The sequence below is a fragment of the Coniophora puteana genome (assembly GCF_000271625.1).
Source record: "Coniophora puteana RWD-64-598 SS2 unplaced genomic scaffold CONPUscaffold_2, whole genome shotgun sequence".
NCBI lineage: Eukaryota > Fungi > Basidiomycota > Agaricomycetes > Boletales > Coniophoraceae > Coniophora > Coniophora puteana.
Genome location: NW_006913054.1, coordinates 1,995,057 through 2,015,065, shown reverse-complemented (window position 1 = coordinate 2,015,065; position 20,009 = coordinate 1,995,057). Strand labels below are relative to the sequence as shown.

Genomic DNA, 20,009 nt, shown 5'->3' with positions numbered 1-20,009 from the left:
ACTCATGGACTTTGCTCCTGTCTCAGTAGCACAGTCGCACTTTGCTGGACGGTCGTCCTGAACTTGTCGCACACAACTCTAAGGCTTTGAGATGGTGATCGCTTGACACAGCATAGAAGGCCATGACGCATCTATTGGGGAGTTTGCGGCCAGTTGGACTGTTCTTTTCTGTAATTGATCTGTCTGGGTTAGATGTCACTTGAACCGCGTTCGAAAGCACTCTAATGATGCCATTTCTGAGGGTTTCGTCTAATCTTGTGTTCAACGGAGGGCATGCATTGTATAACTGTCCGGAGGCAAAGTCATGTTGAAGTTATGGGGCCCTTGGTCCTTTAACAGAGATTCGTTCTCGATGTCAGCATTGACAATGCCGTGATGGCTGTACATGCATGTTATTATCGTAGTGCACATTCGCACGAGACGAGACACCTTATCAAACACGAAACTGGCTAGGATGTGTCTTGACGAACCGGGGACGTGCATCTCGCGATCGTTGCATTTCAAAAAGGCGGGAAGCTGGACGTTGCTGCTCCGATGGGTGACGAGCCGGCTGTGTCATTGACGAACCTGAGCTTGGCTGATGGCTGTGCCTGCATGACTGGTCTCGACTTCATCTACACAGTGCCGGTTATCTAAGTCGTTGACTTAGACGGCTGAAGCGATGGCTGCTGCCAACAGACGAGGAGACCATCGGCGCGTGGTTTGGCTGCGGTCGAATGGATCCATGTGGAAGGGAAGTTTGCTTCGAAAGTGGCAGACAAATGGGCCTGCTTAGCAGACCATGACGGCGAGGGTTCGCCCGATGAACTGTGTCCGAGAACCCAATTTTTTGACAATGATCGTCTTCGTGATGATGCTAGTGTAGAAATTCAAGTACTGGCTGTACACGTAGTCTAATTAGTGGACATATATGTATATGTTGTGCAAACTTAGTTGCAAAGAATGGCCTAGCGTTGCTTAGTGGGAGCGTGTCGCTAAAGGGCTAAAGGAGGCAAGCGCGCGACTACTACTAGTGTTACCGCCCGCACTTGGCCCGGCCACTAAGCCTTAGCTGAGGCCGACCGACCCCTTGAACCGGTCGACCCCTCTGAGCTCGTCTCCTCCTCCTCCATCTACTACGACCCTGGCGAACTGATCCTCAGCATTATCCCAGCGCATCTGAGCGCACTCCCTCACAATGGACTCCTTCTTCGGCCGCAAGAAAGGGCGGCCCCGCCAATCGTCGGGCGACCTCTCAGAACGGTCCGTGCCATACGATCAGCTTGCCCCTCCCTCCCGTTCTCCTATGCCCGTCGGCACCGTTTCCCAAGGCCTTCGTGGTACTTCAGTCATATCCGCCCCGCTCACCAATCCCACTCTCACCTCCGATGGAACCAAACTCAACTTCCAGGCTATTCAGCGGAATAGAGCCGAGAGAGAACGTTACGCCAACGCCAGCACGACCTCGCGCCCTGATTCCACTTTCAGCACTTCAGACTCGGGAACCCTATACAACGAGTCTTTGAACACTAACGCTAGCAAATGGCCGGCCACCCCAGCCTCGGCCCGCCAGCAGCGAGTCCGGAGAAGCGAAGCATCCAGCTCAACGGGCAGACGAAGCCCATCTGGCTCAGAATATAACTCGACATACATACCCACTTCCCCATCAACTCAGACCGCTTCCCTCCGTCCCTCCTCAGGTGCGTAACTGTCCTCCCCTTCCCATGGGATTCTCGAATGACCTCATCTTGTTCAGAGGCCGGTTCACACCACCATCTATCTTATCATCTCAATCTCAACAGGCATGGACCTCAAGACGACTTCTATTTTCCCCGCCCAGACGACGAGGGTGTCGAAGCTTTATTCCAGCAAGTCAAGCAGACGCGAGCAATACCGGATAGCCAAACGCTTACGATCGACCAAAAGTGGAAGATCGTACATGGCGACGAGCATCTTCGATGGCTAGAAGAAAAGAACCGGGAAGAAACGTCTCGGAAGCAGGGCGAGTCTCTGGCGGCACCGATTGGGGAAGGGTCTCCGGATTGGTATATCAAGAAATTCCTTGACAAGACTATCACGGCAAAGCAGGCATCCAGTGTCTGGGTCTCGCTCAAGAATAATGAGATTAGCTGGATGGAACGGTTCCTTGAGCTTCAGGGCACCTCGGTACTAGCTCAAGCCCTGTATCACATAAGTCGAAAAGGCTCTGAGCGGTGGGTTTTTGCCTTGATCCCCTGTGTTCACTCCTAAAATTCCCTAGGCGACACGGTGATGTTCCTCTTGAAAAAGAGATCACCAACTGTCTAAAGATCATATTCAACCACACGGCAAGCGTCGCCATTGTTGAATTTGTAGCTTTCTAACTGACCTCATGACTTAGACAAGAGTTCGCGAGGCACTCAAGCATCCCAACGTTATAACGCAAATAAGCTCTTCGCTAAATTCACCACATCTTCCAACTCGTAAAAATATCCTCGAAATTCTCCTTTCCACAATTTATTGTAGTAGGGAATCAATCGGACTCGTTTTTACAGCTCTAGAGACTTTAAGCGAAGTCTGTGTTGGTACCAGAGGTTGCTACGACTACTGGTTCAAGTCGTTCGAAACTGCTCTCAATGGGAGAGGACGAATGGGGAGCTTGGTTGGTGCCAGCGAGGACGTCAAAACCCTCAGTGGCGCCGATGGTTCTCTTTTGGACTATGCTGTGAGCTCTATCCTGTTGTATATTTCGAGGCTACGGGACTCATAAACGACGTAGCTTTCTAATGTATTCGTTGTGGTCCGCATCATGGATGCACTTGATGACATCGACCTCCGGATACATCACAGGAGCCTGATGGAGTCAGCCGGTCTCCAGAGGATTATTGCATTATGTCGCGAATTTGGCGTGCCACCAATGGACAAGCAGCTGGATGACCTTCAAGACATACTCGAAGAAGACGAGCTGAAGCTCAGAGAGCGATTCGACCAAGACATCTTGCGGAACCTCTCCAACTTGGAGGATGTCTGGAATGCTGTATGCGCCAAGATCGATAATACGCCCGCAAAAGCACACTTCTTGTCTATGATGCAGCATTTGCTGCTTATTAGAGAGGAGGGGCCGGGTATGGTGCAATACTATCAGCTCATGGACTCGTTGGTTGCGGATATCGCGATGGACAATAAACTAGGGGGAGCGGAGCAGCGACTTGGACATTCAGTGCAGCGTTTGATTGCCCAACTGAACGAGACTGAACGCTACCAAACCGCCGCTATTGATGCCGACAAACTGCGCGCTCAAGCCCTACAATTAAAACTAGAGAGAGATGCGCTAGAGGAAGAGGTGGCCCAAGGAAGTGGTGGACTTGTCGGACAGCTCAAGGACAGAGTCTCGCGTCTTGAAGACAATTTGGCTCACTCCCGAGAAACTGTAACTCGCCTCCAGGGTCAGCTTGTTACCCAGAAAGCTGGCTACGAAGAACAGATTGCCCAACTTGAGCAGCAGATCATGGAACTCTTCAGAATGCTTAGGGAACTTGGCACAGGTGTTAACAAGATCATCGACTCAAACTCGGGCTCCATGGATCGCAAGACCCTGATTGAGACACTAAACAAGCATCTCGAGCGCACTAAGACTGTAAGCATCCTGGAGGGTCGAGGCAAGAAGAAAAAGGGTCAAGGTCAAGGTGATGATGGAGAAGAGACGGGGAGCTCTGATGCAGAGTCACGAGATGCTACTCCGCGCAAATCATCAAGGCAAGCGAATGGCTCTTCATCTGCCAAGAACATGGGCAACGGGAAAGCTCGCGCTTCTGAGGCTGCTCGATCGTCTCAGTTTATGGACGCGGACGAAGCGGATGCCGAGCAACAGGTTAAACTTCAGTTTGAAACTGTAAGCTTCTTTTCCTGTTACCTGGTCGCGCGTATTGACGGAATCCACTGTAGCTTTCACCGCAAGGAAATCCCGTATACAGTTCGCGTAGCATCAGAGGATCTCCTAGACGGATGGGTCCAAGATTGCCTGGAGATATCAACGCCTCTTTACCTCGTTCCTATAAGGCTGGCAATCTGCTCGCACCTGGTCAGGAGGACTCCTTTGAACAGGTGGGCGGGGAAGCTAATGGCCGTGGAGAAGATCAGGATGGAGAAAGCGAATTCGGCAGGTCCATCAAAAGTGGCTTTTCCACTTTCACTGATGAGACCAATGCCACATCCGTGGTCTCGTCCGATGAGAAAGCTGGCGTACTTGCCCCTGGGTCATTTGCTGACGCCTTGAAAAACCATCTCAAAGCCAGGGGTGGCCGGTCTCCCTCGTCAGAAGCGGAATCAGATTCACCATCACAAGCTCTAACCCCCCTGGGCGAGGTGCCCGAAGCAGAAATAAATGTGTCTACTGCTGAAGCTCCCCCGCCGCCGCCGCCGCCACCGCCACCACCACCACCACCGCCTCCTCCCCCTCCGCCCCCGCCCCCGCCCCCGCCTCCTCCTCCTCCACCTCCCGGGGCCGGAATCCCCACTGCTGGTGCATCCGGTGGCTCAGGTCCACCTCCCCCTCCGCCACCTCCACCTCCCCCCGGTGCAAGAGGAATTGCATCCACACCTAGCTCTGCACCTAGCTCTGCCCGTGCTTCTATGCTTCTCGGTGCTAATTTCAATGTGCTCCTTGCTGCGCGTAAAGATATGCCAATTACGCCGGGTACCAAGATGAAACAGCTGCAATGGGACAAGCTTCCTCAACAGCAAGTGTCGAAAACTGTTTGGAATGACGATGATAGTCAGAAGGAGCGAGAGATGTTGGAGAAATTGAAAACCAATGATGTCTGGACAGAAATGGAGGAGGATTTCAAAGCGAAGCAGCTAATGATTAATCTTATGGGTTTGTACGCATCTTATCCGAGTAGAATGGCTGCACTGACACTGCCACAGCCAAGCAGAGACAAGCAGAGCTGAAGAGTGTCCTCGATGCCCAAACAAAGAAACGAGTCGGTAAGGGCTTGATATACCGTTGGGTTTACTGTTGCTGAAGCGTTGGCCAGAAATTCTCATCCGAAGGGTCAAATCCTTGGAGCCAGAAGAAATCGCTCGCAAGATACAGCAGTTTGACCAAGAGATGTGCACAGAAACGTTCTTGAGCGAGCTTAAGGGCGTCTTACCGACCCCAGAACAGGTAAGGCAAGCAAATGAGTTGCTTGTGAACTTTCAGCTTAACGTGGCTGTCAGGTTGGCAAGTTGAACGTCTATCGGAATGCTGGACCCGAGGAACTTGGAGGACTGCATCCCTCCGATCGGCTTATGGTAAAGCTGATCCAGATAAACCGGCTGGCGCCTCGCATCGAAGGTATGCTGTACAAGTGCAAATTCGATGAGTCCTGGGCCCTTCTGGACGATGTGAGTGTTCTTCGAAGCTATGGTCTTCGTCCTGGCTAAAGACGTAATCAATCGTCAAGGGTGCTAAGAAAGTCGGGGAAGCCAGCGAGGCTTTGCTGCATGCGAAGAATTTTAAGGAGGTTTTGAACGTAAGTAGCGAGCCTATGTGTTTCCTCCTAGTTGCTTATACTGGTTACTAGCTCATCCTTATGGTCGGTAATTATATGAACGGAACTGGTATAAAGGGTGGTGCCTTCGGGTTCAAGGTTAGCAGCATCAATAAAGTGAGTGGCATTTGATTGTTTCGCGGATGAAGGCTCACACTCGGTTCTTAGCTCGTGGACACTAAATCCGTCAACAATACCACCTTGCTGCACTTCTTGGAGCGCACCATCGCAAAGCACTTTTCGGGCATAGAAATTTTCCTCGAGGAACTCTCCAAGCCAGCGGAGGCTTACAGAGGTACGTACCTCTTCTGGTTCATGAGTCTTCCCACAGGGAAAGATTCTAACGTGCCTATAGTCAACATCCAGGATACGCGCAAAGACATGGGTGAACTGCGTGAAGGTCTCAGGCGGATACGACAAGAGTTGAACGACTACTACACCGATATTGCGGAGCACGATGGTTTCAGCAAATATATGTGGTCATTCATGGGCAAAGCAACGTCAAGAATCGAGTATCTAGTGGACGACGTTACCCACGCAGAAGCAACGTTCACCGAGGTTGTGCGATACTATGGCGAGGACGATCAGACTATATCGTCTACAGAATTCTTTGCGATCTTCAAAACCTTCGTCACCTCTTACCGAGTAAGACACGCCTTTCTCAAAACCATGGGAGAACTGACCCAACCGTTTCATAGAAATGCAAAGCCGAAAATCAGAACGCAGCTGATGAGAAACGGGCTGTAGAGAAGCGGAAGCAAATGTTTGCTGAGTCTCGGGAGAGAAGGCAGAATCATCAAGAGAGCGGTCCACAAGAAGAAGACAGTGCCGTCCTCGATAATTTGCTGGAGAAACTGCGCAATGGTGATACAGTGAACAAGCGGACGCGGAAAACGCGCAATAAACCTGACTGGCGACCAACGGCGCCCCTTCTCAGCACAGACACCGACACTCCTCAAAGTGATACTGCGGACATGGCGCGCAACATGCTGGCTCAGTTGCAAGCTGACGGGTTCTCCGCGCCGTCGCCCGTTACGCCAACTCCGCGGAGGCGCACAAGGAAACGAACAGCCATGCTGAGCGAAGCCGAAGAGACATCATCAGCCTACAACTCTCCATTAGCAACCCATTCCGAACTTGCCGAGAACGATCTTACACCTGAACCTACACCTGAACCTGAAGACATACCCCAAGACGCTGATTCCCAGACGGACGCTTAATGCATCATACATACCCATGCATACCTAGATGCTTCCTCATCTGTATTCTATCTGCTGTCACCATCATCTTATGTTATTCCATAATGTGCTTTGTATAGATGCGCCAGTCTGTATCTATCGTTGCTACTGCTTAACAGAGTGTTACACTAATCATGCGAGAATGATTCAGTGGGTCAAATCCATTGTAACAATATATCAAGTGATCAATCAATTTCAAAGAGAACTACAGAGCAGGATTACTGTAAAACAAGAATAATATGAAAGACATCGATCGCGAGATGTCTCGCTAATTGCCGTAACGCTCTCGGGCCTTCTCAGAAAAGACAAAAAACACCGTTGAGTCATTATAGAGGTCACCTTGAAGAACACGACTCACCGCATCCTGAGCCATATGCACGTAACCGGCATATCCATCCGCATATTTACCTACGTCCTTCCCCTTGCTGGCACCTAGTCCAACACCTTGGGCATACATGGCGGTTTGGCTGAAAACGATAATGGCCCAATAAGCGATGCAACGTGCGCGACAACTTTTGGCTTACATGGGATCGACTCTGCCGTCTCCTTCGGTACCTAACCCGGATCCTTCCGTCCATCCCATCATCTTGAGCAGTTTGTTACCCACGTTGCTCTCGTCCTCCCCTGGATTAGTAGGCGGAGGCGGTGGCGAGGGTGGCGGCGGGGGCCCTTCCGCGTGTCTTTTTCTCTTCGACGCTGATGCCACGGAGGGCTCTGGTAACGGGACATCGGGCTGATGATGCATAACTCGGCGCTCTTGCGCGCGGTCTCGATACCTCGGCCCCTCTGCATCCCCCTTCGAGGATGACTCTGTCCGCCTCTGAGCCAGCTTCTGATGAGCAACCTCACGCAGATTCGAATCACGCAGATTCTTCTACATGATGGAACAGAGGAGAGACCATAGGTAGGGACATGCGTCAGCAGAGGTTCCATGCACCGATGATCGAAATGCAAACCTTGTGAAGATCTGATTCCTTGTCGTGTCGCTTCAGCTGTTCCGTTGTTTTGAATTGCCTCGAACACAGGAGACACATAAGAGCGCCAATGTCCGCGAACTCCAAGTCTTCCTGTGGGAGTGGAGACTTGGTCACTAAGGGTGCGGCAGGAGCAGCGGTAGGAGCAGTGGTAGGAGCAGTGGTAGGAACAGTCGCCTGCATCTAATGGTCATCAAATACCGATGCTTTATACCATGAAGTATACAACCAACCGGAGCAGGGCGAGCACCTATATCTTCCTTCAATTCTTCCTTTACTTGATTCCACTTCTGGATGTTGTTCACGGTCTGTACAAGATAGTAGTCAGATCAAACAGCACCGAAAGGAAGAATTGACACAATCACCTTTTTGCTCGCTATCATAGGGCCAACTCTCTTGGCCGCTGTAGCTGCACCGCCAGTCAGTACATCCTTCAACGCGTCCATAGATAACTATACATTTGGCATCGTCCTTGCCTGATGCGTACTCTTCTGATTTGTCCGCATCACTTCCTTCAAAGTCTTCTGCAGAAAATCCTAGCGCTGGAGCTTTCGTAGGGCCTGGAAGTGACCGTAAGCAAATGCTTGCGGGATGACACACGGCATACCTGTGGGGCCCGCAGGCTTTGAAGTAACTGATAATCCCTTGCCAAAGCTAAGAGTGACAGGTTTATCGGATACTGGCAGAACGGAGGCTTGAGGGAGCTTGTTCGAGCTATCATCTATTGGCACATGTCAGATTGGACCACTTGATTGGAAAATCTGCTTACCTTTCTTTTTCTTTTCCTTCTTCTCTTTTGTCGACGTGGCCTGTTGTGAATCCTTACTCACTGGTTCGTCGACCTTAAACTCGAGAACAGCTACGGTAGCCGTCTCATCCCAGTACTTGACAAAAGTATTTTCCACACCACCCAAACTCATTGAAGAGGTGATAGAAGTGTCGTCGCGAAGCATGTAGTCAGTAACTGGTTGGAAAGAATAGGGATGGGCAAAAGACGCTGCTACAGGCTTATCGGAAATACGAAAGCCTTGGGGGTGAATGGTGGCCGACATCGTGTTAGCCAAGACCCCGGATGCAGACTTAGGTGGTATCAATCTGGATTTGGGCTCATAAGAGAATGTTCAAACTCACCTGTGCATCAATGAACTCGACGAATGCAAACCCAAAGCTGGCCAATGTCACTTTATCTTTGATGAGGACGATGCGTTTCATGCCCTTAGAACCTTGATTCCCGGGACCAGCCGAACTGATCATGGCCTGCGCGATAGCTTGTGGTCCCGACAGAGGATCAAGGCCTCGGAAGAGTAGGACAGGTGCCGGCGAGTTTCCAATGTCGCGCGTGCCGTCGTTCATGTTCTGCCGGGTTCGACTCTTATCATGTGGAAGTGCACTCTGAGAGTAATCAATCTTCACTCTCCGGCCATTGTGAGGAGTGCCAGTCTCGAGCGCCTTGTAGAAGGCAGCGGTAGCGGAGGCACCATGAGAGGCGGGTGGAGGTATCTGGATGAAAGGAAACAGAGGATCGACGAACGCGCGGGCGTGCTCTACGCTGGCGAACTGAGCAAAGCCGAAGCCCTTGGAAAGACCTTTGAAAATCCAACGGCCAAGGAAACGTCAATGCGAGCGCAAGAAGAGAATGTGAATGGGCAAGTGCCTGTTGATCGTTCACGAATGATGGTCACGGTTTCGATATTGCATGCATTGTTTACAAGGTATGCTTGGAGCTAGAAGAGTGGTTTCAGCCTGGAGTAAGACGGATGATCCAGTCAAGGAACGGACGTCTGCTTCGGAGAAGTCGGGGTCAAGGCCAAGGAAGATGACATGGGGACTGGGTTCACTGGGGACAAGCCGTTTCTTTCCGCCAAAGGGCTTGCCTGGACGTTCGTCATGACCGTAGTCCTGAGAATGGTCGCCTTGGTTGGCTTGGCCCTGTCCCCAATTGGGGTCGTACGAGCCATCGCCGTATGAATATCCGGCATCATAGCCCTGCGAAGAGGGTGTCAAGAGGAGTGACAGAAACAAGGAGGCAGACGCACGCCATTGTTGTACTTTCTACGTTTGCCTTCGCCGTAGTAGTCGTCCTCCCTGCCCCTCGAGTAAAATCTATCTCCTCCACCTCCGCCTGACCATGAAGAACTATCGCCGCCCCAGTCGTCCTTTCCCTTATCCCACTCGCGATTGTAAGCCATACAGTAGTAAAAACGAGGCGGAGAAGAAGAGATAGTGTATGTGGTGGTGGTGGTGGACTGTATGAGAAATGAAAGGAACGCACACGGCCGAACTTGTTGTTTACCCCCAGAGCGGAAACTAGAGCTACCACACCCGGTCGGTAAACAAATTCAAACAACATAAGTTACCTCTTCCACCATGGCTGCACACAGTGAGTAGTTGAATGTGTACTCTCCCTCTGACACAATGCTGACAGCATAACATATTACAGGTTTCATTAAAGTAAGCAATTCTTGTTAGCCTGACGTACATGACCTGAACATTCATCCCGCTCGACCAGTTGGACCCAGCTGTCGAACGATGGAACCGGATGGTACGTTTACCTTCTGCTGCTCCCCGACGTATTCATTCAATCCACCATCCCAGCGTGAGGACGCATACAAGCACTTCCGCTTCACTCCCAGAACAACTTTCGTATCCCTCATGGGCTTCGTCTTTGTTCCCGGTGCCATCTACTACCTCTCCACTCAAACAACCGTATGTTTGTCCTCATTTCCTGTAAGCCTGAAACTGACTTGCGGCACAGAACAAGTGGTCATGGGCAGGCAAGCGGAAAGACCAGGCGCTCGCTAAGCAGTCTTCGTGATGATTTCTAGACTAAGGTGGCGTTCGCATTCAATTGACACATATCGGCGACATGTTGAGGACGCGTGACACACATTATTCGGAGCAATCGAATATAATAAAACCATTAGAACCGCCGACATATCCCTATAGCCACTTGGCAGCCCCCATTGATGACCGTACTGAGCAAAGCGTGTGCAGGTGCGCGTTGTGAGTGATGTTCGACAGCAATATCCAAATGCTCCAGTTCATCGTCCCGGAGTTCCCGGATGACATCCTTAAGAAGGGGTACGCTCGGATGTGATTCCGGTAGTGATTCAAACTCCTTTAACTGGCTAAGTCATTGCGTTAGCTGACTGAGAAAAAGAGGCGCAAGGAGTGTGGCTCACTCGTCGTAATGCTCCCCAATAGCTGTCTCCACAGCTTCAGTACATGCCATGGCTGCCTCTTTGCCCATCAATGCTGTCGCAGCTCCGAGAGCGAAACCTGCCACTTTGGCCACTTCTGTCAGCACAGTTGGCCGTATCTGATGCTGTGCCTGTAATTTATTCATTACGACAAGATGCCGTTTCTCCTGATCCCACATTTCCTGCGAAGCGTTCAGTCAAACAAGCTCTGGACGGAAAGGACCAGATGCGCACCTGAATGAGATGGCCGACATGTGGGTGTCTACCGAGGACGGCCATTTGACCATTGTAGATCGCATTAGCAGCAATTTCGCCTGCCTGATCAATGCGCAACGCCGAGTCCAGGACCTCTCGCTGCGAAGAGTTGACCTCTGGAGTAGACGTGACTGCTGGCTCAAGGGCCTTGCTAGGATCGGTGTAAAATTCGGATGCTCGGGTAGCATATGCACGCTGTGCCGTTTTGGCAGCATTCGCGCAGAGAATACGCGTCGACAACATGAGCGCACGCAGCTATGTATGTAGCTCCACGGTGGGATGCGGAAATTAAACCCAAAACTTTGGTGGCGATGGGGAACGAGAAGTGGCAAGATTCGGAGGCGCCCCTGTGCGTCTCTCGTCCGATGCAGGGCCGGAAACTTAACGTCGGAAACCCTCAAGTTTGAAGCTGGGCAAGGACTCGTAGTTCAGATTTTTACTTTTAGTTAAACACAAGCAGTTGCTTAAGTTGCAGGGCGCGCGGCAGACTAGTAGATTGTCACCATGACCATATGCATACCTTGGGAGCGCTCAGTTGGGTGCTATAGATACTATAACAACCGAGACCTCTGTCTCAACCAGACGCGTCTGGCTGGAAACTGCTCCTTGTCTTAACTTTACTCTCATCGTGTTCTTTGATCCCACTCGTATCCTCTCTCAATCCCCGATCTACTACCAGGAAACCATGTCTCAAAGGTATGCTCATAGTGTGTGCTCAAGAGTACCCGCTGATTCTCTTGTTCAAAGGTTCACTCCCTCTCAAGTAGTCGATATGTCCAAGGAAAAGGACTGGCCTTTAAATCTTGGTACGTTTGTGCTTCGCTGAAAAGCTCGCTTTGTAAGTCAATTGCTGAGTTTACCGCCAAGGCATGCTTGACTGGGACGACACAAAAGTAGTGTTCACCAAACGCACTTTGCTTGAGTTCCTGAGGTATGATTCATCAGAGTGTCCCCTCAGTATCATCAGCAGTGTAATTCTTATCGCCTTCTAGGTATACCGGAACTACGGTTGACACCAACTTCTCAAACATCCAAAAACTTCCTCGTAGGAATATTGCCATGTTTACATTCCATTGATTCGACTCAGGGACCTCGACTTATAGGTTATGCGACTTTTGGCAAGATGTCCGATCAAGGCGAAGCTCCGCGTTCGTGGCTACGTTCTTATGCCTGAATTCTTATGAATTAAACCGACTTAGCAACTTCCGATGCTGCGCCGCCCGCCATGTCTCCTTCTACCGCCCAACGGATTATGAGCGAACCAGAGTTTGGAGATGATGCTCTTTCCGTCGCACCTCCTTCGGAGAGCGCTGATGGTTTCAAGCCAACAAGGTGAGCCAAGGCCATGGTCAGATATGCACACAATGGGTCTGACTGCCTTCAGGCGTGTGCGAACTGTACCGGGAGGTTCAAGCAGCATGAGCAGCATCTTCAGTGATGAGCAAGAGGCGTTCGTTCCCACAAGGAAGTAAGCAGAGTCCCCTTGTCTTTGCCACATGCAGTTGACATACACATCTTTGACAAGGGTTCGTGAGCGCCCTGGAGGTGCGGACAACATTGAGGGTGTAAGTTTTTCTGCTGATATAGCAGCCGACGTTCATTCACCTTGTACAGTTATTCTAAAGAACCAGCGAATGGTAGTGATTCAAGACGAAATCCAAAGTGTATTTCAGTTCGTTTGCCTAGCTGGCACCCCTGCTGTATCGTGTATTTGGGCAGTTTGTAATTGATGTGCTACTTTATTATGGATGAATGTTTGAACAACGTCGAGAACTTCTGTTATCTACATAAGAACGGCCCCAGCAAAAAGTTTCAATGGTGAAGTGGTAGCGGCGAGGTTCGAACTCGCGCGGACTTACGCCCATTGGGATTCAAATACTTAAATCCAACGCCTTAGACCAACTCGGCCACGCTACCAATCCATGCAGCCTGTCGTAGTACACCGTCAAGATCTCCAGCGGCGCTTTGAGGAGTGTATCTGGGGAACTCGCAAGGCCCCGCTCGGTAACAGGTTAAATTAAACTTAATTTAATTTAACCCGTTACCGAGCGGAGCCTAAAGAGCGTTTGCTAGGCTAACACTACCTCCCACGCAAATTATTCGATGCGAACCGTTGCGCACCAGCCTGATTACACTAATTGGGTCTACTCCTGACCAATATCAATAGCGGTGAGACAGGTAAGGCTGATGCAGTATGTATATGAGCCCGTGAGATTTTCTATCTCCATCATGCAGCGGGCTTACGAGCATCCACGAAAGTATGACATACTCTAGTTGTCCCGTACCAGTAGCACGCTATGTAAGTGACTGACAGAAATGCCGATGTCCTCGCTGTTTGTAGGCGCCCTTGACGCGAAAGCGAAACCGTGAGTTATCAGATATATAACATGCTTCCAAGAGCATGAACTCCCTTCGTCATTTGAAGACCTCCGTACTATCTCGTCCACCACACTTCCGAACCATGTCTTCCGCTTTGGTCGCACCCAAAATCCCTGAGCAATGGCGCGCCGCCCTCGACGCGCTGCCATCCAACCCACCCAAGATCCCTGCCTTCTTCTTCGCCCATGGCTCTCCCATGCTTGTCTTCCCAGAGTCGGGTGGACTCCCCCCTTCCTTCAATGAGATGGGACCGAGGGGTTCTCTAGCCAACTTCCTTCGTGACTTTGGCCCAGCTCTGCTTGAAAAGTACAAGCCCAAGGGCATTGTCATCTTCAGCGCTCATTGGGAGACCGAAGGGGAGCGCGTAGGTCAGTATGTTTGAATAGCTGCTCCGACGCTAGCTCAATAAACCCCTAGTCAGCAACTATGAAGGCCAGAACCCGCTCTTCATGGATTACTATGGGTTTGGACCCGAGCTATATCAGATCAAGTTCAACTCCCAAGGAGACAGAAGTCTCTCCCAGAGGGTGGTCGATTCGTTCACAGAGGTAGGATGTTCCGGTATGTAACTTGCTAAAGGTTCCCAAGCTTAGTTTCTTATTCTAAGGCGGGCATGCGTGCACGCCTATCATCCCCGAACGAGGTTCGCGGCGAGGATGGTCGTGGATTCCCTGGTCACGGCCTAGATCATGGCGTGTTTGTGCCCTTCACGTTAATGTTTGGAGAGACACTCCAGAAGGTTCCAGTGGTGCAGGTATCCATTGAAGGCCCCAGCTCGAGATCCCTTCCTCAGCAAGCGGCAGAAGCAAATTGGCAGGTGGGCAAAGCCGTAGCAAAGCTGAGGTACCGCCTCTCTTTCTCCTTAAGCCCTTATGACTTAAAATATCTTGCAGGGAAGAGGGATATCTCATCCTTTCTGGAGGACTTACCATACATAATCTGATGGATCGTAGGCTGTTTAGCGAGAGTATGGCGCCCGCCAGCGTCAAGACGTTTAGCGACGCGATCTACGAGGCCGGCGTTCAAGCTGTTCGTCTCTTCGTTTCTTTCTTGGGATGTAGACTGACACGAACGTGCTACAGCCCGAGGTTCGCAAGGCTGCTATGTTAGACCTGGTCAGCTTGAAGGGCTTCCGTGAAGCTCATCCTAGAGAGGAACACTTCCTTCCCATATATGTTGCTGCGGGCGCAGGCGAGGATGGGCAGTCTCGTGCGCTTGGGGCAATGTATGGTGCACACACATTCGCTTTCGGACTATAACGTATTTTGGACAAACTCGCATCATTACATGGATTCATAAGTAGCCAATTCCTTGTACAGTATACTTGGGTCAATTAAGTTACAAATAAAAACAGCGAAAGCAAAGCATAAGCGACATGATAGCTATCCACTGAAACTCCATACTCTAACGTCACCGTCGTCACTTCCGGAAACAATCTTGTCTTCACCCAACCCAAGGCAGGTTACTGCACCCCGGTGGCCAAATAACGTAGCAGTACAACGGCCTTCTTCACGGTTCCAAAGCTGTATGATAGTGTTCAGCGAGTGAGTGCATGATCTTATAGCACATCCACGAACCTTTATTGTGCGATCATGACTAGCGCTCACGATCCGCAACTTGTCGCAGGCGACAGCCCAAACGCCTTCAATATGCCCGAATAGCGTCGAAGTAACCTTTCCAGTTTCGATGTCCCATATGTTGATGGTGTTGTCGAGGCTCCCAGAAATGAGCACGGGCTTCTTCCGCTTGGAAGATTCTTCGCCCATCGCTCGCCTTGTGGACCTGTCGAGACTTCTGGCCTCCTCCATGTTCTCACTGAGTGTCCTGTTCATCGGCGGAGTGTCGTGCGTAACGACGCTGAACAACTCGGAAGAGCTACCCGGCGTATTGAGGAACTCTGTATTGACAACACCTTCTACTCGAACATTGTCCGACCCACCCTCGTCTGTATCGCACCCCTCGTCGACTGCTAACAGCCGAAGGCTTTGCACCTGACCTACGTGGCCAGTGAATTGCCTAACGCAGCTTCGACTGCACAGATTCCAAAGTTTGATGGTCCCATCATCGGATGCGGAGAACAGCATCCTTCCCGAGCCAATCTCGGGTGGACAGGTGAAACCACCACCGGTTAGGGATAGTGAATCTTCAAGCCCCGAATTGCTGACGTCCCACAACCGCACGGAGTTCACCCAGTCGCGGTGTCCTCGCAAGGTGAATGCCTCTCCTGTCCGGAAGTTCCAGATCTTGATAGTCGTGTCTACACTGCCGCTAGCGAGCAAGTTGTTATCAAAGTTGAGGCACACGACACCTTCGGTGTGCCCCTCCAGCGTTCGTATGCACTCGCCTCGCCGCCAGTTCCAGACGCGAATGGTATGGTCCATGCTTCCCGTGATAAGCTTTGCCTCGTCAAACTGCAGAGCCCGGACGGCACGAGTGTGGCCGCGAAGACAGCGGACTTCTTTCCCGGTCTCCAGGTTCCACACGCGTATCGTTCGATCATACGAGCCGGTGATCAAGACCGGAAAAGAGGGATGATGCATGGATTCGCTAAATTGCAAACACATGACACCATCGGCGTGTCCCTTGAGAGTCCGCACAGTGCACCGACCTCGTCGCCAATTTCGTTCGACGGTCAAGCGCTCGGAGTACACATCTTTCCACGGGCGAGTAACCGGGACCCGAGGTGCATCAAGTGGTGGTGTAAGCAGAAGCTCGCGAGAAGGAGAAGCACGGGAGTGGGTGTCATGATCGGTGGTATGAGAGGTAGAAGCCAAGGAGAAATCCTGAAGTTCGGATCGTAAGCGCTTTGTGGGATGAGGATGATCTGTAAAATCCTCTGCAGCACGTTTCGATCGTGGAGACGTGACGGATGAGCCAGGGGGTGTGGAGCAGTAAGATGAGGTTCGAGCAGTGCGACGGTGCTCGAGGATAGGCAAGCCCCAGCCACACTTGCGGCACCTCTGTCCTATATGTTGTTCACATATTCCGCGCCAGAGGATATCGTCGTCGGCAAGACTACGCCAAAGCCTGCTAACCTGAGCTGCGCGACATAGTGAGGTGGCATCTAAATGTGCCAGAACCTTAAGTGCGACCTCGCGGGGCAGGACTACGAAGGGGTCGAGACGGATAAGGTGACCGAGCTGCTCGGTGAGGAGGGAGAGTTGGGAGAAGCAGCACATGGTGAGGATGCCTTGGAGGATAAGTTCTCGCCTGGGATGTGCTGACGAAGAAAAGCTGGACCATATTGTGCTGACAGTCTGGCGATCCTCGATAGGTAGGGCATCTAGAGCCTGTGGCGGGGGAGTCGTGTGAGCAATCTAGCAAAGCAAGCGGAAAAAGGGGAGGTACCTGCTGAAGCTTGAGATTTGTGCCCTCGTCCGCCATGCGGAGATGGCGAACGCAGAGCTTCCTCTGGGAGGCGGCAGGCATTGTGGGTGGGAGGAAAGCCTGGCCTTGGGCTTGTTTGATAGCGTCCTCGGTGGGTTTGTCAAGATGTTCTGTCCCGGTCGGATCCATAAATGGCAGCGGGGGAGAGACGGATCTATTCAAATTGGTGTCGGCCTGCTGCTCAGGCTGGTCAGCGTCGGGAGCTCCTGCCAGCTTAGCGGCAGGCAGAGTGTCGCAGGCATAATTCTGCGTCTGCATCGTGGGCGGAGGGTCTACTAGTCGTGCTCTGTTCCCAGTCTGTTATAAGACGCAGGGCACTTTGCGGATATAAACTCAATGAGCCCATCTGCATCCCCGCTCGCGAACATCTAACGCGACATCACGCAACCTGTCATTCAAGTCACGCATCTCACTAGCACTACTCGTCATCTCATTCTCTTATACTTCATAAACTGCTCTCGCAATGCCGTTAATGTATGGGACACTCGGTCACACTCATCACATTCGTCACAGGCTCATCACAGCAAATACCTCGACTTACTTGCAAATGTACACTATGCACGCACAACACAAAAATGTAGAACAGACATCAGCAGGGGAAACAGATACATCGCTACATCTCATTCTCTTGGTCCAACCTAGTCGAGTGTGATCTTCAGCTGTTCCAAAGGTATCGGTACAAAATTGTCCACGTCAATTCCTCGAGAGCGCAGCTCTCCTTCGCAGTGCAGCGGTACAAGTTGCCGGAGCAGGTCGGGCCGCACGGATAGCTCTGCATACATGTTAGTTCCCAAGTCATCGTCTATCAACGTCCGACGACATACCCTCTCGCGTAAAGTCAAACAGAGGCGGGAAGTCTTTCCCGTTCGGCATCCTCGCTCCTTCTACCCGCAGCTCGTCAAAGAGCGGATGTACCATCGCCTCAACTGCACTCAGGCGAGCGCCAGGCGTGTACTCCAACAGCTTCGAAACCAAATCAATGGCTTCTGGCGCAGTGCGCGGCCGGAAAACCTGTCCGATCCATATGTTCAGCGTCCGCCCCGGTTGGCGCGGACAAGATAGTTACTCGCCTTGGAGAAGGGATGAGGTTTGATTTGCGGGAACTTGTGCTCCATATAGTTCGGGTTCATCGTCTTGATCTGCTCCCGAGACGGGGTACCCAAAACCTTGATGATCTCCACCAACTGATCGATGCCGCTCTCGCCAGGGAACAGGGGCTGTCCGAGCATCAGCTCAGCCATGACACAACCCGTCGACCAGACATCTATCAGTGAAGCCAGGTTAGTGATCTTGAACTGCATGTGTCATGCATACGCACCGATATAAGTAGTGTAGTTAGTGGCACCAAAAATCAATTCGGGTGCCCGATAATATCTCGAACAGATGTAGCTAACGTTGGGTTCACCGGCAACCAAGATCTTCGCCGAACCAAAGTCACAGAGTTTCAAGACGCCCGTCGCTGGGTTCAGCAATAGATTCTGAGGTTTAATATCTCGGTGGCAGATACCAACGGAGTGGATGTAGGCGAGAGACCGGAGGAGTTGGTACATATACAGTTTGATTTGAAGCATGGGCATGGGCTGTTTGAGTTTGGCATAGTGGCGACTTGCGCGGTAGACGGTTTCGGGGACATATTCTAACATCAAGTTAAGATACACTTCGTCTTTCTATGAGACAGGCCATGTCAACATTCAACTTTACTCATGCTGGTAGATACACACCTTGTTATCACCGTTAGAATAGAAGAAGGCTTTGAGATCGACGACATTCGGGTGAGTGACGAGCCTCATGATCTGAAGCTCGCGGTTCTAGTGAGGGAAAAGAGGGATTGCCAAGACAAAAGCGACATGAGCAATCAAGCGTTATACGGCGGACCCGAAGATGGTGTCGTGCGGAGCTGAAGCGCACCTTGAACCGCTTGTCTTGCAAAACCTTCTTGATTGCAATATCCTCTCCATCATTCGCAGACCCAACGATTTTGGCCTGAAATACGACACCGAAGGAGCCGTTGCCGATCACCTTGCAGTTAGAGTAAGAGATGTCCCTCGTGTCGGCTGATTTGCCATCCGAGGCGACGACCTTGACGATCTTCTGAGGATCGTCGATGGCTGTTTGACATGAGTTCCGTGAGTGAGCATTGGGTATTAAAATGGATTGTGAAGGAGAGGTGGGTAACAGAAGTGGGCGTTATGGACGGCATTTGCGTATATGAACACTAGGTAGGGGAGGGGGTCGGGAATGCGATAAGGAAAGAGGTAGAACGCACGAGAAATTTTCACTCCGTTTATTGGGGCGTTAGAGGCCATGTAGAGGGATGGATTCACGATGGGTGGAACTGCGGACGAAAGAGGAACTGATGTTGGACCGGAGGCGGGCGCCTAAGCTAAGAGAGACAGAGCAGAGGTGAGAGTGGGGGGAAAATAAAGAGAGAAGGGAGAGGAAGTCGTGGGTCGGCTGGTTGTGAGTGGAGCTGTGTGGTTATAGGCGTTATGAAGGGGGGAGGATGGGAGAGGAATGTCGACGAGGAGGAGAAGGGGCCGTCTGATCCTGTGACCTTCGCCAACGCGCCAAGCACACACAAACACGAGTCCCAGCTCTCAATTCATTTCCAATCGCAAGATCTGCTCCAAACCAACGAGCCACCTGCCTTTTCTGCGCCAATTTATCACCGACTCTCCGACTGAACAGGACAAAACAACACACATTCACCCTTTTGATCGCATTTTTCTGGGTTCGCCGCGAGTTAAGCGAGCCAAAACAAGCTGTGCACCTCCTACCTGAAGCAACTATGTACGCGTACGTTATCGTTCCCCGCATTGTTCAACGCGCTTGAGCCGGCCTTTTTGCTCCGAACGCAGAATCAATATTTCTGATCTAACATGCTTCTGGATGCTAGTGTGTGCTACTCTAAGAAGAACTCTTTCGATGAACCGGCTGGCCAAGCTTCGTGCCTTCAGCCTTCTACGTATCTACCTTCGAGCTTCGGACGACACCATAACTGTCTACTTTAGGATAGGGGGACACATGTTCGTTCCTGACTGACCAGTTTGAAACTGTCAATCGCCTGGCCGGTACTGTCAGGCC

The 20,009-nt window shown here is 51.3% G+C and overlaps 8 protein-coding genes and 1 non-coding gene across 9 annotated transcripts; 4 read left to right on the top strand and 5 right to left on the bottom strand.

Annotated features, from left to right (window-relative positions):
- The first annotated feature begins 1,056 nt into the window (after nucleotides 1-1,056).
- Nucleotides 1,057-6,800, top strand: CONPUDRAFT_162521 (uncharacterized protein). The gene is made up of 14 exons (XM_007766628.1): nucleotides 1,057-1,679; nucleotides 1,736-2,192; nucleotides 2,240-2,306; nucleotides 2,360-2,683; nucleotides 2,738-3,850; nucleotides 3,904-4,834; nucleotides 4,885-4,944; nucleotides 4,995-5,125; nucleotides 5,179-5,346; nucleotides 5,406-5,474; nucleotides 5,526-5,609; nucleotides 5,661-5,787; nucleotides 5,848-6,137; nucleotides 6,191-6,800. The coding sequence occupies exons 1-14, from the start codon at nucleotides 1,178-1,180 to the stop codon at nucleotides 6,710-6,712; spliced, it is 4,845 nt and encodes a 1,614-aa protein (XP_007764818.1). The 5' UTR covers nucleotides 1,057-1,177; the 3' UTR covers nucleotides 6,713-6,800.
- A 1-nt stretch (nucleotide 6,801) lies between these two features.
- Nucleotides 6,802-9,919, bottom strand: CONPUDRAFT_118030 (uncharacterized protein). The gene is made up of 13 exons (XM_007766627.1): nucleotides 9,741-9,919; nucleotides 9,484-9,690; nucleotides 9,318-9,428; nucleotides 8,836-9,279; nucleotides 8,474-8,783; nucleotides 8,312-8,425; nucleotides 8,163-8,264; nucleotides 8,070-8,113; nucleotides 7,938-8,012; nucleotides 7,687-7,881; nucleotides 7,255-7,604; nucleotides 7,089-7,197; nucleotides 6,802-7,022 (listed from the first exon to the last, which is right to left on the bottom strand). Exons 1-13 carry the CDS (start codon nucleotides 9,891-9,893, stop codon nucleotides 6,999-7,001), a joined length of 2,238 nt encoding a protein of 745 aa, XP_007764817.1. The 5' UTR covers nucleotides 9,894-9,919; the 3' UTR covers nucleotides 6,802-6,998.
- A 152-nt stretch (nucleotides 9,920-10,071) lies between these two features.
- Nucleotides 10,072-10,519, top strand: CONPUDRAFT_150105 (uncharacterized protein; the record flags this gene model as incomplete). Its single annotated transcript, XM_007766626.1, has 5 exons — nucleotides 10,072-10,084; nucleotides 10,145-10,155; nucleotides 10,214-10,246; nucleotides 10,300-10,410; nucleotides 10,460-10,519. The coding sequence occupies 5 exons, from the start codon at nucleotides 10,072-10,074 to the stop codon at nucleotides 10,517-10,519; spliced, it is 228 nt and encodes a 75-aa protein (XP_007764816.1).
- Nucleotides 10,520-10,537: 18 nt separating this feature from the next.
- CONPUDRAFT_79938 (COQ7-domain-containing protein) lies at nucleotides 10,538-11,611 on the bottom strand. The gene is made up of 3 exons (XM_007766108.1): nucleotides 11,139-11,611; nucleotides 10,887-11,086; nucleotides 10,538-10,832 (listed from the first exon to the last, which is right to left on the bottom strand). Exons 1-3 carry the CDS (start codon nucleotides 11,400-11,402, stop codon nucleotides 10,625-10,627), a joined length of 672 nt encoding a protein of 223 aa, XP_007764298.1. The 5' UTR covers nucleotides 11,403-11,611; the 3' UTR covers nucleotides 10,538-10,624.
- A 164-nt stretch (nucleotides 11,612-11,775) lies between these two features.
- Nucleotides 11,776-12,925, top strand: CONPUDRAFT_141926 (uncharacterized protein). Its single transcript, XM_007766625.1, has 9 exons — nucleotides 11,776-11,855; nucleotides 11,907-11,965; nucleotides 12,027-12,090; nucleotides 12,152-12,204; nucleotides 12,263-12,307; nucleotides 12,359-12,491; nucleotides 12,544-12,627; nucleotides 12,685-12,724; nucleotides 12,774-12,925. The coding sequence occupies exons 1-9, from the start codon at nucleotides 11,845-11,847 to the stop codon at nucleotides 12,780-12,782; spliced, it is 498 nt and encodes a 165-aa protein (XP_007764815.1). The 5' UTR covers nucleotides 11,776-11,844; the 3' UTR covers nucleotides 12,783-12,925.
- Nucleotides 12,926-12,983: 58 nt separating this feature from the next.
- Nucleotides 12,984-13,076, bottom strand: CONPUDRAFT_t20. The gene has a single exon. It is a non-coding gene; the product is annotated as a tRNA-Leu (tRNA).
- A 544-nt stretch (nucleotides 13,077-13,620) lies between these two features.
- Nucleotides 13,621-14,797, top strand: CONPUDRAFT_70131 (Extradiol ring-cleavage dioxygenase class III enzyme subunit B; the record flags this gene model as incomplete). The annotated part of the gene is made up of 5 exons (XM_007765982.1): nucleotides 13,621-13,906; nucleotides 13,956-14,099; nucleotides 14,132-14,381; nucleotides 14,432-14,567; nucleotides 14,621-14,797. The coding sequence occupies 5 exons, from the start codon at nucleotides 13,621-13,623 to the stop codon at nucleotides 14,795-14,797; spliced, it is 993 nt and encodes a 330-aa protein (XP_007764172.1).
- Nucleotides 14,757-17,414, bottom strand: CONPUDRAFT_162516 (WD40 repeat-like protein). Its single transcript, XM_007766624.1, has 3 exons — nucleotides 16,887-17,414; nucleotides 15,116-16,828; nucleotides 14,757-15,061 (listed from the first exon to the last, which is right to left on the bottom strand). Exons 1-3 carry the CDS (start codon nucleotides 17,181-17,183, stop codon nucleotides 14,921-14,923), a joined length of 2,151 nt encoding a protein of 716 aa, XP_007764814.1. The 5' UTR covers nucleotides 17,184-17,414; the 3' UTR covers nucleotides 14,757-14,920.
- A 149-nt stretch (nucleotides 17,415-17,563) lies between these two features.
- CONPUDRAFT_47143 (Pkinase-domain-containing protein) lies at nucleotides 17,564-19,231 on the bottom strand (the record flags this gene model as incomplete). The annotated part of the gene is made up of 7 exons (XM_007765803.1): nucleotides 17,564-17,697; nucleotides 17,750-17,936; nucleotides 17,981-18,189; nucleotides 18,244-18,592; nucleotides 18,647-18,733; nucleotides 18,834-19,033; nucleotides 19,192-19,231. 7 exons carry the CDS (start codon nucleotides 19,229-19,231, stop codon nucleotides 17,564-17,566), a joined length of 1,206 nt encoding a protein of 401 aa, XP_007763993.1.
- Nucleotides 19,232-20,009: the final 778 nt, after the last annotated feature.